The sequence below is a fragment of the Protopterus annectens genome, chromosome 8.part0, assembly GCF_019279795.1.
Source record: "Protopterus annectens isolate FY-2018-M chromosome 8.part0, PAN1.0, whole genome shotgun sequence".
Classification (NCBI taxonomy): Eukaryota; Metazoa; Chordata; order Ceratodontiformes; family Protopteridae; genus Protopterus; species Protopterus annectens.
In genome coordinates this window covers 149,628,882-149,645,498 of record NC_056741.1, presented here as the reverse complement: position 1 = coordinate 149,645,498, position 16,617 = coordinate 149,628,882, and the positions used below count along the sequence as shown (strand labels likewise).

Sequence of the window (16,617 nt, the reverse complement as noted above, 5' to 3'; positions counted from 1 at the left end):
CTTGTATGTAATTAAAAAAAAAGAAACACCAGAAACTGATCTCTATCAAAAAAAATACTGTCTGACTGACACCTAGAAAAATATTGTCTCTTTATAGTTCCTTCTTTTACTTCTTTATGCACCAGTTAATCTTAAAATTTATTCTGTCTACAAGATAAAACTTGATGCATAATATAGCAAAATATTGAAATTTGTTCCCAGTCTGTCCAGGAAAACACATCACTGCTTAACCCTAAGCAACTTAACTGGATTGAACTACCACACAACCTGTCTCACAGACAGCTCCTTATAGACCATGATCATAGGTTCACAGGTGTTTACTAGGCTAATGACCACAAGGGTCTTTTTAAGCCTAGCCATGTATCCCAAATCTCAAACAAGTTCTGGTACCCTTCATAAGGGTAGATGAAACATTATAAGCAGGGACCTGGGAAATGAAGAATCTACAGGCTGGCTGTGTCCATTAGAGACACAGGTGCCAAACCAGGAATGAATTTCCTGTTCCCCATCCAGTTTTCCAAGTTACACTTGAATTGGGTTAGGGAGGAACTCTGCTTCATGTGGATAGGGAGTCTGTTCCAGAGAAGGGGGGGTAGCCTCTGGGATACATACCCGTCTCTCCAGCAGATCCTGTTTAGATCACAGGCAAGGTTTAAGCCTTTAGAATGTTTAATTCTGGTGCTGTTTGATTTGCAGATGTGAAGGAGGCCTATCAGGGTGGGCTCTGACAATGCCTTTAAGCCAGGCATAGATCTTCCTTCAATAGCCTGTAGGAGACAATAGAGGGATAAGGCCTTGAGGCAGTCTGCATAAGGCATGTTACTTTCTCCCTGTATTCTTTTAATGAAGAACCTCTGTGGTTGTTCCGATTGTTGCATATGCTTGGTTAGATACTTACTGCAGGGGGCATTGTACTTAGTGATAGGTCTGATGAATGCCGAATACAGTGGAACAATGAATTCCTTTCACCTAGATGCCATACCTTTGTTTATAAATTGCACAACATAGAATGAGTTCCTTTCTATTGTTCATAGGTTCATAGACTCATAGATGTGTACTAGGCTAATGGCCCTGGAGCCCATAGGATTACCCTGACATCGTGCCACTCAGCCTTAGTTCCCAGTGCCTCTGTCGAGTAGAGTCACTGGAGTGATCCCTGGGGTGAATTTTCTATTTTCCATCTACTTATCAAGGTTTCTATTGAAGAGGGCCAGTGAGGTGATCTGTTTGACATGTATGGGAAGTCTATTCTATAGCAAGGGCAGTCTCTGGGTTATGAGCATGTCCCTCCAGCACGTTCTGTTGATTGTGGTAATGAGGTTGAGGTCACTGAAGCATGTGGTGCGGAGGGATTGGGATTTCTTTAGATGTAGCATTTCTTACAAAGCTGGATCAGACATGGCTTTGTATGTCAAGCAGAGATCATGTCTAAGTAGGCGATATGAGACAGAGAATAGTTGGAGTTTTTTGCGTCTGTCCATATAGGACAAGTTTTTAAGGCCTAGGATCCTCTTTGTGAGGTACTTTTGTGGCTTCTCCAGTTGTTGCATGTGTCTAGTGAGATACATGCCAAATGGGGTATTGTACTTGATGATTGACCTAATAAGGGAAGAGTAGAGGCCATTCCTATGACCACTTTCTTCCTGGATGCAAAACCCTCAGTATTGAGATGTACCACATAGAAGGACTTTCTGACCACAGTGGCAATGTGGTGGTCAAAAGAGAGGCTGCTGTCAACCTGTGTTCCCAGATCTCTTTTAACACCTTCTGTGTTCAGTGGACTACCATCAATGTGGTAATTCATGGGAACCGGGTTTTTCCATAAGGGGATGACGGCGCATTCTTTGGCATTGAGCTTAAGGTCATGGTTCTGACACCAGTCGTTGGTCTCAGGCCTTTCTGTAGAATGTCAACATCACTTGGAGAGTTAATAATAGCTCCTAACTTGCAGTCATCTGCGAACTTTGTCAGCCAGAGACCCTTTGTGTTGGCCTGGACTTCAGTGAAGTAGATACCAATCATTAGAGGACCCAGGACCGAACCGTGTGGGACTCCACTCATGACTGGTCGGCAGTCTGATTTGAAGTCCGCTACTTTCACAGTGTTGGTTCTATCTGTGAGCCAGTTTGCAACCCAACTATTAATATAGGGGTTGATGCCTAGCTTAGTGAGTTTTTCTATGATTCCTAAATGGGGAATGGTATCAAACACCTTGGCCAGATCAAGTTAGGCTTATGAACCACCTTGCCTTCATCCAGAGCTCTGGTGACTGACTCAAAGAAGTCGACCAAGTTGGGCAGGCATGATCTACCCTTCACAAAACCAAACTGTGTGGGATCCAGAGTTTGGAGATTCTTATATCCTTGTTTATTAGGTCCATGATGATGTGTTCCATAGTTTTGCATACCAGACTCGTCAGGCTAATGGGGCGATAGTTCCCAGGGTCTGTAGTAGTCCTTCTTTGTGGAGAGTGATGACTGTAGCAGTGTGCCATTCGGTAGGGACAAAGCCTGAGGTGAGGCTGTGACTGAACAGGTGTGCCAGTTCACTCTGTAGTTCATGTAGAATACAGCCAGGGATATTGTCAGGTCCCATGAAAGCTGTATTCTTGGCCTTGGACAGTGGTGTTTTAACCTGTGCAGCAGTAATACTGGGTGCCTGGCCATCTACTGGTATTGTGACTGGTCCTTGGGAAGGGGGGAGGGGTAAAGTTGGCACTGAATCTGTCGGCCAGTATATTGGCAATATCTGTTGGCTCAGTATAGGAGGTACCATTGTGCAGTAGCTCAAAGCAAATCTGGGTATTGCTATGAAGATTCTTTACATAACTAAAGAAGGCCTTGTGGTTGTCTTTGCTATCTGCTGCAATTCTGTTTTCATAGCTAGCTTTAGAGGATTTGATGAGGGAGCTCAACTTTTTGTTGAGGCTGATAAGGGAGTTTTTCCAGTCTTGGGACTTCACCTTATTCCGCATCAGTTTCCTCCAATGTAATGGTCAAAGGCTAGATTACTGTCTATGCTTGTCCCCAAATCCCTGACTGCTGGGTCAACTCTTAGGGATTTGCTGTCAGTATGATAGTTCCCAGAGGTGGATGACTTCCTAAAGGATATTATTATGGATTTAGTTGTAGTCCATGACTCTGACAGCTGTGATTTGTCTGTGTCAGCCCTACCTGGCGGACATTTGTGTCAGAGGGAAATTTTATGACTGCTCCTAATTTGCAATCATCTGCAAATTTAGTCAGCCAGAGGCCATTGACACTGGCCTTGACTTCAGAGAGGTAAATGCCTAAAAGAAGCAGTCCCAGGACTGATCTGTGAGGGACTCTGCTTGTGACTGGCCTCTTTATAGAGGTGGACTTCCCAATTCTAACTTTCTGGGTCCAGTATGTGAGTCATCTGGCTAACCGCTGGATGACATAAGGATTTATACCTAACCTCCTGAGTTTGTCAACAATGCCCAAGTGGGGTATTGTGTCAAATACCTTGGCCAGGTCTGGGTAGGTATTGTGAACCATTTTGTCCTTATCCATTGCTTTGGTAACTTTCTCAAGGAAGTCTACCAGGTTGAGTAGGCATGACCTACCCTTGACAAAACCAAATTGGGTTGGGTCCAGTGTCTTGAGGTTGCCTATGTCATTACTGATCATCTCCATGATAGCTCTTTCCATGGCTTTGCATATGAGACTAGTGAGACTTATGGGTCTGTACTTTACAGGGTCTGTAGATGACCCACCTTTGTGCAGAGGGATGGCTGTTCAAGTTCTCCATTCGTTAAGCAAGAAGCCTGTTTGGAGGCTAAAGTTAAATAGGAATTCCAGAGGACCTGATAGGCCACATTTCATCCCATTTAGAAGACATCCTGGGATATTTTTCTAGGTGATCACTTAACAGTAGGAAGTTTGCCTTCATGTAATTCCTGAATATTCCAAAGGTAGCTGGTGTTTTAGGTTTTATTTTTACTTCAAAGGAGACCATTTTGTGGTGTGACCTTACCAGAGAAGACATTATACTAGGGGGTGTGTGGCACTCTCTCGTATTAGTGAGGACCAAATCCAATATGTCTGCACCCCTGGTTAGTGTATTGACAATCTGGTCCAAGGAGTTTGTGTTTTTTGCGCCACCAATATTAACCTTTCATTTTTTTGGTTTAAATTCACCTCTCCTTAACCATTCCTGCCTTTGATCCTGATCAACATGAGGTTGTGCCAGGAGTTTTCTGTATTTCCATGTATATTTATGTATTTTCCACACTTCTTGCCTTCTCATCTGATCCTTCACCTTATATTCTTTATTTTGTTTTTTGGCACATTCAGTTGCTGCCTGACTTTTATCTACTTCTGGTTTGATTTCCATTGCTGCTTGATGCCAATATGTTTCTGCTAAACTAAACAGGGACGTCATCTAAGGCTTATTCTCCTCATGTTTTAAAACTTTCATTGTGCTTGGGTCTTGTGAGGTTAGCAGATATGTATATAGTCCTACAGTTGCAGATATGTAAATGTAATCAATTTCTAGGAGGTCCATACCTTCTTCAGAATGGGGAATTTATAGCTGGTATACATTTATTTTTGTAAATCATTTGATAAGCATGAAGCCTCCTTCTTGTTTTCCTGTCCAACCGATCCAACACCTTTTGGGGCCAGTCAATCAGTCCAAAACTGTGCGCTAGGACAGAAAGAGCAAATTGGTTTATAGCTTGGACTTTGTTCCTAGATGTCAGCCCTGTTTTCACTATTAATTTTAGTCTTCTAAAATATTTCTTACTTCTTTACTAAGTTTTATGTGTATGTGTTCATGTTTTATTGCTGATCCTTCATCAGTTCCCAAATATTTATACACTCCTCTTGCTCAAGTTCTTTTATATCACATTCTTGTCCCAAACTAATTTCTTGGTGCTGCAGCTTTCCTGCTTTAAATGTTGCTTTTGCACATTTATCAAGACCAAATGACATTCTTATATCATCTGAAAAAGTTTTGACTGCTTGCAGTTGTGCATTCATTTCTTCATCTAATGAACCATACAGTTTTAAATCATCCACAAAAAGAAGTTGAGAAGGCTTTACACTTTGTTGTTTTCTGGGAGCCAAATTGTAGCCATGACCTCATCTGTTAAGTAGACAGCTTAATGGGTTGAGGGCAAGACAAAAGTGCAGGGGTGACAGTCACCTTGAAATATCCCCTTTGAATTTTTATCCGTAGAATGATAATTTGTTCTTTATTATGACTAAACTGCAAAGTGGTTTGCCCCTGTTTCATGGTCACTGTAATGTAACCAGTCAGTGTAGGGTGTATCTCATACATTTTAAGCACTCTTATCCATGAATGTGGGATACTGTCAAATGCTTTTTTGTAGTCTAGCTATGTCATACTTTCCCCTTTTACAGTTCTCCATTTTGACTTTATTTAACAACAAATGGTCCTTTGTTCCATATGACTTTATTTTGTTACCATTTTGTTCTACTGCCATGACTGAGTTTTCTTCTAAATGAAACCAGGAACCAAAACATAAACTATAAAACACACACTGAGAAGTAGCACAAACAACCAGAATGAAACCACAGGTGTATTTTTATTGATTGAGTGCTTTCATTTGTGTAAACATTAGACTTCATGATCTAAAAGCCTATATTTGACACACAGTTTAAATATCCTTTACAAAATGTCACATGATATCCTAAAAAACAATCACAATGTATAAAACAAACACTCACAATATTTAAAACAAAGTGATGTATAGTAACTGCCCCCTGTTAACAAAATTGTAATACAACACTTATTTTATTTTGTTATAGACAACAATATAAAAAATTGTTAAACTCATTTTAAAAGCAAATATATCCAGACTTGTCTTATAAATGTATATATATATATATATATATATATATATATATATATATGAGTACCTTTTTAAACCTTTAAAGAACATAATGTTAAAATACTAGAAATAGATAAATGTTCATTCAAACATGGGAAGATGGTAGCATTTAACTTTATTTGCCACCAGAATTCATAAGCTTCAATTAAATCTTCCCAGGCCCCTCTTCTTACATCCTTATGAACCATCTATATTACAAAAAAAAAAATCTAAATTTATGATCTTGAAGTTGTAAAATGTGTTTGTACAAAGAATTGCTCATATTTTTTATTTTTTATATTTAGAAAAATGTTAATAAATACTGTCCCTAAGTCGTCTTTTTGTTTTACCAATAGAGAATCCACTACAATGCTGTCATAAAGCTACATAAATCACCCCTCCTGAATTGCATGTATATTGTTCATTAACTGTAATTTTATCTTTATTGATAATAATAATGTTGCAATGTTTAGGCCACCATAGCTTGTGCTGAGCTGAGGACAGTGTGGTCATTTCATTAACTTTTGACCCTTGGCTTGATGCAGCTATTTCCTCCTCAGTTATTGCAATGTAATAATAGTCAACTAAGATGCAGTGAAAGGATGCAGAAAAAAGCAAAGTTGAAACAGTAACTCTGAATTACCCTCCTTAATCATGATATTATTTTTTCTGGCACCACTGGGTGAAAACACCATTACAAAAAAAAAACAAAAAACTGAAATGATCCTCAGAGCATCTAGAACGCCTGTGGGTTCAGGGGGTGTGGTGACCTCCAGCCCCCTGATTTAATTCACTTACTTATTCCAGTTATCAGAGTGTAGTCTTGTCTAATTAGGATGCCTTGAATGAATGAAAGCAGGAAAAACTGAAGAGTAAGGCAAACTCTGAGACAGGAAAGAAAAAAGTAATCTGGATGGTGTGTATAGGCCAGGATAAGGGGGATCATGCGGTCACTAGGTGATGTGCTTGGCTGGGATAGTAGGAAGCAATGTAGAGCTCTTTACCTAGGGCATCATTTCACTTAAGGCTGGCCCAGATCAGAGGTATACTTAGCTTCTGGGCTAAAAAAAGATAAAATAAAAAACGCCACACTTGTGGAAAACTGGAACCTCCGTTCTTTATTAAAAACAACAGTGTTGCAGTGCTAAATACATTACACTTTCAAAGTCATAACATGATAAAGGAAGGTAAGTCAGAGTTACTATTTCAATGTTTTTTTTTCCTGTAACCTTTACACATACACCAGTTGACTAAGACTACATTGTAGCAGGGTGCTGCTAGAATATATCAGAGCAGATGAAGCTCCATGTACTACAAAGATTTATGATCAGATCTGTTCAAGTATAATCAACTGGTTATGAGTTCTCAATACAGATGTCAAGGTTTGCCTGTTGAACTTTGCTTCATTCCACGAATCCACCCTCAAGGTGAATTTCTTGACATGCATGTCTTGAAAACATGACAAGTTCATTATGGTCAGAGACCAAGTCATACTCCAGTATGGCATTTTCAAAAAAGGGACCTATGTAGCCCTTTCATAAGCGGAATGCCCTTCTTTGTAAAATTGTACTAAGAATGGCATGGGTCTTTTTACCAGAATAATTTTTTTGGGGGAGGGTCACAATTTAGTCTGAAGGAAGTTAGCCTGGATAAAACATATGTCAATTGTTTTATGTTTTCTTCCATGTTATGTAAATTAAATCAATAACAACAATTCAACAGCCTATATCTAGAATCTGCAGCTGCACTTTCATAAAAGTTTATTTTTACTTTTATGTGTTGCATTGACAGATGCACATGTTGAGGAGTATAAAGGCAAAGAGTTCTGCCTTAATGTATACGTAACTGACTATTAAATTGCAGTGTGAGGCTAAGACATAGAGAGCAAAGGTTTTCAACAGTGACACTTACTATTAGTGACATTTTGCTTCTAATATGAAGGAAATACATGCATAGTTTATAAACCATATATCTTAACCCACTGTTATGGATTGTATACAGTGTTCACCTGTCTGCATGAGGGCATAATGATTTGACAAATTGTGAACAGGAAAATCATCAGTGAAGTTTTTAGAAGATCAATAGAGCTAAATCTTTCCCCGGAGTAGGCATATGATTTCTTACTGAAAATGGCAGCTGCAGGATACAACAATAATAAAAAGGGAGGAGGATGAAAATGAAAGTGTCAAAGGGATTACACAAATTTGTAGAAAGGCAGGCTTTTCTGTGATTACAGGCTGACTAATTTTCTGGATTGTGTTTAACAGTATGCCAAGCAACACTCTTATAGAAGAGCTAACAGTGAAGCTTAACATGCAGAAAATTATGGTTACAAAATATCTATACTGGAGAGTATTATTTCACTTGGTTGTACTGGGAAGCACCAATTGGTAAAACCCTGAACATCAGAAATGCTGAAAAATAATGCCCAAAACACAGAAGGGCAAACAACAGATAGTTTTTGTGGAATGCAAATCACACAGCACCCCCATCTCCACAGTCACACCAACAGAAAAAAAAGGAGTAATCTCCACAAAAAGGGAATCAGTCCTAGGACACACTTAGAAATCAAACCAGCAATACTTTTCTACGAAAACAGTGACTGGTGTTGTCTTCTTTGGTGTTTTGGACTCTAGGCAACTGAAACTGAAGGAATTTCACCTCTGTCACCTGTAAAGATACCACATGTTAAGTTGTCAATCTCGCCTTCATTCTTGCTTGATGGGTTCGGAGCCGATCCCTCGGCTCCGACTCGGCACTTGCTAAGCTCGAGAGTCACTTTTACCAGCTCGAGGCAGCCCCATATCCCATGATGCAAGGCGGTAAGTACCCAGATCTCGTTTGCTGCTTCGCTTATGAGGTCCTCCTTTTACCAGCTCCTGGTAAGTGATTAAAATACTTGATATTTTAGCCCCTTTTTACTAAAAACCCTTTAATTTTTAGTTTTAAGTTAATTTTAAAGATTTTCTGACAGAAATTTACCTGTCTCTTTTTATTTTTTTAGTCAAACTTTACCCATCCCATCCCCCCCTGTTAGGGTGTGTGTGTGTGTTTGTCTACTTATACCTTTTTGGTATATTTAATTTAATTTAACTCTTTGACTGGTGTGTGTGTGTGTTGTCTTTCACCATGTCAAAGAGAGGGTCTCAGGCTTTAAGAAGTGTGACTTGTGCTGTCAGAAGATGTCTCTGACAGACGGTCACACTTCTTGCCTGTATTGCCTGGGGCCTCTTCACCTGCAGGACTCCTGTGCTATATGTCATTCCTTCAGCCAGAGAGTCCTGCAGGAAAGAAGAAACAAACTGATACTTAGGGGCCTTCTTAAGCCGGAGGGCTCTCCGGCTAAGTCGGCTCCATCCAAATCTGCCAAATCTTCCAAGGCCCAGGCTTCTGTGTCAAAGCCTGCGGCCTTGGCTCCGACTCGTTCTGAGTCGAGATCGGCTCGGGCTGGAGCCGATTCTGGCTTAACTAAGCCTTCGGCACCGATGGCTATCGGTGCCGATTCTGCATCGACCACTTCGGTGTCGGCTCCGATCGGTTCCGACCACCATGTGGCACAGGCATCGGTGTCGGCTCCGATCGGCTCCGACACCGTTACTTTTGTGGCTGTATCGGCTCCGGCTGGAGCCGATGCATCGAGCTACCTGTCGGCTCCGATAAGTTGTCGGCTCCGACAGGGTCTATAGTTTCATCGGTTCCGATGGCTCATTCCAGGAAGAGGTCGAGGTCTCCTTCCTTGGAGCCGATACTTCGGCTCCGGCTTCACCTCTCCTTCGAACGGAGCCTTCGGAGTCGATCTTCAAGGTCATTCAGGCTTTCAGACCATGACTTAGAGAGAGTGGTCAGTAGATTACTTAAGTCACAGGCACTGGCCCAAATGTTACATAGTCCGTCTCAACAGGCGACTGTTGGTCCACACCCGTTACAGTTCCTCCTTCAACTCTACCCCAGAGCTTGGAGTTGGAGTCTTCGAATGGTTACTGCTACGGCTGGAGGACAGATACCCCTTCTGTTCCTTCAGCCTCTACTCTTATCTCCTCTTCGAGACCTTCCTTAGAGGGATTCGTGGTCGGGCTTCCATGGTCTCCTCCGAGGGTAAGTGGCATCGGACCCTTGTCCGAACCCGCTCTTCCCCTTGGAGCCTCGGCCTTGGTGAGCTCGGCTCCGACATCTGCCTCGGAGACTTCCCTTCGGTGGTCCCTGGAGTTCCTAGTTCTTGAACGGGTTCTCTCGGACCTGCCTGGGAGGGGAGCATTCGAGGTGATGAAGAGTGTGCTGGCCACTGGTATCAGTCAGCAGTCTGTTCCCCTAGCTCCTCCCTCTATAGTGCCTGTTGACATCTCTGCCACTTCTCTTGCTACAGGACCCAGAGATCCTCCGCCTCAGGTTTCCCCATTGGGAATTTCTCGCTCTTCCGAGGATTCTCCTGATGTTTCGGGAGATCCTCCTAGGAAGAGGACTTGTAAGAGGAAACATGTAGACTGCCCCGAGTCTGTCACTTCAGATACTGACTTTGATGAGTCAGAGGGAGCCCCTAGATCCCCCGCTGAGGATGGCTCCTTCTCAGACATCCTAGAACTCCTTAAACAGAGGGGAAACTGGCCCACCAACAATCCCTCTGAGGATGAGTCAGTATACCTAGAGGCGTTTGGATCTCGGCCCTCCACCTCCTGGGTGTCTCCGCCTTCGACCCCTTATGCAGGTTATTGCCCGAAGGCGTGGGCAGCTCCTGACTCTGTAGAGCCAGTCCCTAGGAGGCCTTCAAAATTTATCACTGCCCGTGTGACAAGCAATTCCTCACTAAGGGTGTCCCGCTGATGCCATGGTGGTGGCTGCTGCCACCAAGAAGGAACTTGCAGATCCTTCCGTGCCGTCCATCCTCCTAATAAGGACTCTAGGACCATGGATAGGTACAGTGGCGGATGTTTTCCTCAGCGACCTTTGCTATGCGTTCGCTGAATTACCTATGTCACTTCACCAGACTCCAGAGGGATATCCTTAAGGAGCTGGGTGAAGTAGTACAGGATCCTACAGCTGCAGGAGCTCAAGAAAAAATTGCTTCGCAGCTAGGAACCCTTAATTCCATTGCAAACTCCTCCATGCGGCTAATATCATATGCTGCTGATGGAGCGAGTAGAGCCGCAGGTACAGGTGTGGCTCTTAGACGCCAAGCCTGGATGCGGCTATGTGACTTTGCAGATCCCTTCAAGGCGTCCTTCACAAATTCTCCCTTTGATGGGTCAGCTTTGTTTGGCCCTCAGGTGAAGGAAACTTTGACCAGGTGCAAGCAGGACGGCAAGACTCTTTCTGCTGTAGGAGTCCGTTTTTCCACCCCTTCTAGACCTTACCCCAAAGGACAGAAGGGTGGAAAATGTGGTTCCATAAATCCCAAGGAGTCACGCCGGATTCACGTGGTCAGTTTACCCCTAGAGGCAGAGGGGTAACAACAACAGGCGCGCTCTAGAGGCAGAGGGGTCCAAAACCAGGGAAACAGAGAGCCTCTCTCTGACAAGCCCTTTCAGCATCCCTGAGATGTTGCCCGGCTGTCCCTCCTTGGAGGCAGTCGGGGAAGATTATCACTGTACCCAGAAGCCTGGCATTCCCTCACTCAAGACAGATGGGTACAGTCGATCATATCCAAGGGTTACATAATTCCTTTCGAGGAAAGTCCTTTCCCCTCAAATTCCCTTCCAGATGTACCACCGGTCTAAGGAAATTGCAGAGTTAGAAGTCTCAAAACTACTGCAAAAAGAGCCATTCAGCCAGTTACAACAGACCATTCAGAGCCGGAATCTACTCAAGGTTCTTTTTGGTCCCCAAAAGACGGAGACTGGAGACCAATATTGGATCTCAGCAGACTCAACAAGTCTGTGAGGAAGACAAGATTCGAATGGTCACTCTTCAGTCAATTCTGCCCTTCTTACAGAAGGACAACTGGATGTGCTCAATAGATCTTCAGGATGCGTACTATCACATCAAAATTCACAGACGCTCCCGGAGATTTCTCCGCTTTCGGCTGGGGTCCAGTCATTTCCAGTTCAGAGCCCTGCCCTTTGGTCTCACTACAGCCCCCAGAGTGTTCACCAAATGCATGGCAGTGGTCACGGCTCACCTGAGACGTCAAGGATTCCAGGTGTTTCCGTATCTCGACGACTGGCTCCTGTCAGCCACCACCAGGCATCAGCTTATACAAGCCAGGGATTACACAATAAATCTTTGTTCTCATTTGGGCATCTCGATCAACTTCGAAAAGTCATCCTTATCGCCCTGCCAGTCTATTACCTTCATAGGCGCAAACTTAAACACTGTTCGGATGTCAGCTACCCTTACAGATCAAAGAGTTTCAGACATTCAGAGTCATGTCAGGATCATTCTGGCCAACAAGAAAGTACAGGCCAGAATGGTTCTAAAGGTATTAGGCCTCATGGCTGCGGCCATTACTCTTCCCCTGGCTCGATTCTACATGCGCCTTCTTCAGTGGATGCTGTTCACACAGTGGTCGTACCAACAACTTCCTATGCGTCACCAGATTCTGGTGACACAGACTTGCAAAGATCATCTTGCTTGGTGGATCACATCTCCTCAGGTTCACCAAGGCAGGTACTTTGTACCCCCATCCCGATAGCCACTGTCACCATGGATGCCTCCCTGATCGGGTGGGGGTCATTATCAGGGCAGGATGGTTCATGGGACGTGGCAGCCGTTCGAGTACCATCTGCACATAAATGTCCTGGAGATGAGAGCAGTGCTTTTAACATTGCAAGCCCTCAACGACTTTCTTCCCGTAGGGACAATTGCAGTCCACACAGACAACATGTCTGTAGTTTGGTATATCAACAAACAGGGCGGAACCAAGTCCTACCCCTTGTGTCGAGAAGCTCTCAGACTATGGCAATGGGCGATCTCCTCTCATCGGTTTCTGGTAGCAACGCATATCCCTGGGAAAACCAACATTGTAGCGGACAGATTGAGCAGAGCTATTCTCATGCCTCACGAGTGGTCTCTCAAGCAATCTATAGCGGAAGAGATTTTTCTGGAATGGGGTCGTCCATGTTGCGATCTTTTGCTACTCCCCAAAACAGCAAATGTCCAGACTTCTTCTGTCTCTTCCCTCTACCAGGCCATCCCCCCAGAGACGCTCTGACCCAGGATTGGCCCCAGGGACTTCTTTATGCCTTCCCTCCATTTCCTCTGATCCCTCAAGTTATCCAGAAAGCTACCGTTTTGAGAGCCAAATTGATTCTCATTGCCCCTTACTGGCCTCGACAAGTTTGGTTCCCGTTCCTCCATCATCACCTTTTGGTGCAGCCATGGCATCTGGACCCAGTGCCAGATCTTCTGATTCACCAATCGGGTCAGCTGCACCGGTCTATCCCTTCTCTCAACCTCACAGCATGGTTGCTCCACTTCCTTCCTTAGCCAGGCTTCCTTTGATCTCTAACCCAGTTAGAGATATCATAGTAGCTTCGTTAAAATCCTCTACCAGGAGGATTTATACAAGCAAATGGAAACGTTCTCTTATTGGGCTAAGGCCAAGAATATTGATCCTTTCACTGCCCCTGTTCAGGCAGTCCTGGACTTCTTAGCAGAGATTTTTCATGCAGGCTCCTCTTCTTCCACAGTCAGAGTTCAATTGGCTGCTATCTCCAACTTTCATGTCGGGATAGCAGATCATAATATTATGTCCCATAGGCTCTGCAGGGCCTTCTTGAAAGGAATTTTCCTACTAAAGCCTCCAATCAGGAATCCTCCTCCTCAGTGGGATCTAAATTTAGTGCTGACATCCTTGATTCTTCCCCCCTTCGAGCCAGCTGTTTCTTGTTCCCTGAAATTTCTTTCTTGGAAAACTTTATTCCTAGTGGCTATTACATCGTCCAGGAGGGTGTCTGAACTTCATGCTCTATCGGTTCGACCCCCCTATTTGGTTTTTCACAAAGACAGAGTATCTTTGAGAACTAATCCAACCTTTTTGCCTAAGGTCGCTTCAAAGGCCAATTTGAATCAGTCCATTGATCTCCCTGTATTTTTCCCAAACTATTCAGACAGAGCTGAGCAAAAGCTACATTATCTTGATGTCCACTGTCAACTTAGATATTATTTGGACAGAACAAAAAAATTTAGAAAATCTGATCAACTTTTTGTTTCCTATGCGGATAATAAAAAAGGCCTTCCTGTTTCTAAAGTGACCTTGTCCAGATGGCTTTCTTCGGTCATCTCTGAAATTTATTTGCTCAGGGGAAAACAGCTGTGCTCAAAACCTAAAGCACATTCAACTAGGAGCTTAGCTACTTCTACAGCCTTTCAAGCTAGACTTCCTTTAGACACTATTTGTGCAGCGGCCACTTGGGCCACTCCTCACACTTTTGTTTCCCATTACAAATTGGACTTGGCCTCCAGGGACAGAGCCAGCTTTGGCTCTACAGTCCTCAAGAGTCTGTTCCATTGAGCCACCCAGGATAGAGGTGCTAGGGACGTGGTCCCATCAAGCAAGAATGAAGGCGAGATTGACAACTTAACATTAAGAAGTTATGTACCTACCATAACGTTCCATGTTAGTTGTCTTCTCGCCTTCTTTCTTGACCCTCCCTCCTTCCCCCTGGCCTGGACAGACCTTGTTATAAGAAATTATTATGCTGAAGACCTTTCAGACCTGGTCCTTCTTCCATCCTGTAAGTTTTCTTTCTTCCTTTGGGAAGTGTTTTTTGCTTGGTGCTATTGCCCTTTGTCATCAAACGAGATCTGGGTACTTACCGCCTTGCATCATGGGATATGGGGCTGCCTCGAGCTGGTAAAAGTGACTCTCGAGCTTAGCAAGTGCCGAGTCGGAGCCGAGGGATCGGCTCCGAACCCATCAAGCAAGAAAGAAGGCGAGAGAAGACAACTAACATGGAACGTTATGGTAGGTACATAACTTCTTATTCACTTACATACTTATAATAATGTAATAACACTGGGTTGTAAACAAAGTTAAAGAGCGCAGCAATGACAAACATTTGCCCATAGGCTTTAGACCAGAACATTTACCAAACAGAAAAGAACCCTGGCCTAACTTGCAGCAATCATAGTGTAAAGGTTTAAGATTTAATTAGTATCTAAATACTTAATTATTTATTCACTTGACAGCTGGATAAGTAGACTGGTCTTTCTGAACCTTTTTTCAGCCATTTTGATTGGAGATACATGTGAAGCACTCAGATTGTTTCATAACATCTATACTTTATTTATAAGCTTTACCTTTTTTTTTACTTCAAATTATATCACTGAGATATGAATGTCCTAGATGGATGTATAGCTGTGCTATTTCACTGCTAAGTACAACAGTCTCTGTCTACTCTGCAGTATGGAAGCCACTATTTTTAGTAGTGCAGTTTAGTTCTTCATTTTCATACTGGGTGTCCTTCAGAAGTGGCCTGAAACAGCAAAAATCACCAATGTTGTTAATCATTAATGGGACAGGATACTATTTTGGAAACTGTCTGTAACTTGTAATTTGTAAACCAAAGTAAAGAAGGAAAGTCATATCACAAACCTCATTCCGAAGTCAGCTGCTATATCTTCATAATGTGTAACAAGCAACATTAAAATACATATCTACAGTACATTTTGGTATCATTGTCTTTCTAGAAAAAGCACTTCTTTTTGCAGGCTGAACAGCTCCACCATTAAGTATGAAGTATAACTGTTTTGTATTTCTTTTGTTATTGGTTTACGGGAAATTCTTGCAACTGGTTGTATATACGAGTACCTAGTCCTAGTCTCTGTAGTAGAATATTTTGACGTGGGATTGGAAGAGAGAATTAAGAAAGATGTACTTGTTGAAAGTTAGCTTAAGGTAAAGCAATGATAGCTATGGATATATTATAAAACAATAAATGTTGACTGTAGGTATAGTAACAAAAACTGATAAATTGTCTGTTTTTTTTGTTTAACCAGCCTGAGGGTACCAAAATGGAAATGGCAAAGAGTTCTCTTTTGTGTCCTAAAGGTAAGAAGCACAGTCAATTTTATAGCCAGATAAATGTCATTTTGGCTTTATTTATTTGTGTGTGTGTGTGTGTGTAGGCACATCAGTTTATACAGTATGCCATAAGAAGGAAATAAAGGGCAAGAAACATATAGCTAACAGTGTACCATTCTGGCTGCCTGTTTTACTTCAGTGGAAAATACTTTCTGCACTTAAACATGTAGTGAAGCTAATGAAATTCTCTCCTCCTGAACATTCCTCATGAAGAGTTGTGCAATAAATATGTGTTTATCTGAGAAAACAAATATTCCTGTATACACCAGTACAGTTTGTGTCATTTTAACTTCTAAAATTGAAACTAGATCTTTCTGCTAAGCATGTTTGGCAGTTTTATTTAATTTCTATACACCTGACTGGAATTTTTCATTTGTACTTCAATTATCTTAATCAGAAGTGTGACTGTGAATTTGGATATTGGCAGTTGATGGCATTCAACCCTGTTTTGTATTAGTAACATTATAAACTTTATATACTGGTCATTGTTTTGGGAAAACTGAAATGACTAATCTATTTTGTGTAACCACATTAACACATAGATTACTGTTTATCTTGGTAAAATACTCAAGGAAAGGGTCCTAACAGTTAATCGAGTAATCGCATCCCTACTTATCTGGTTCCCTTACATCTTTTCCTAAGAACATGCAAACTCTGTACTTGTATACCTGCTCATTTCATTACCAATCATTTTGCCTAATATCTGACTGATGTTGAAAGTTGGACATTGTCAGCTATGAAC

The 16,617-nt window shown here is 42.4% G+C and overlaps 1 protein-coding gene across 1 annotated transcript in view; it reads left to right on the top strand.

Annotated features, from left to right (window-relative positions):
• LOC122808678 (alpha-2-macroglobulin-like) overlaps positions 1-16,617 on the top strand; it is a 2,073,303-nt gene that overhangs the window by 632,595 nt on the left and 1,424,091 nt on the right. Inside the window, exon 6 of the mRNA XM_044079658.1 lies at positions 15,791-15,842. Within this exon, the coding sequence (XP_043935593.1) occupies positions 15,791-15,842 (52 nt within the window). The remainder of the gene's footprint in view (positions 1-15,790; positions 15,843-16,617) is intronic.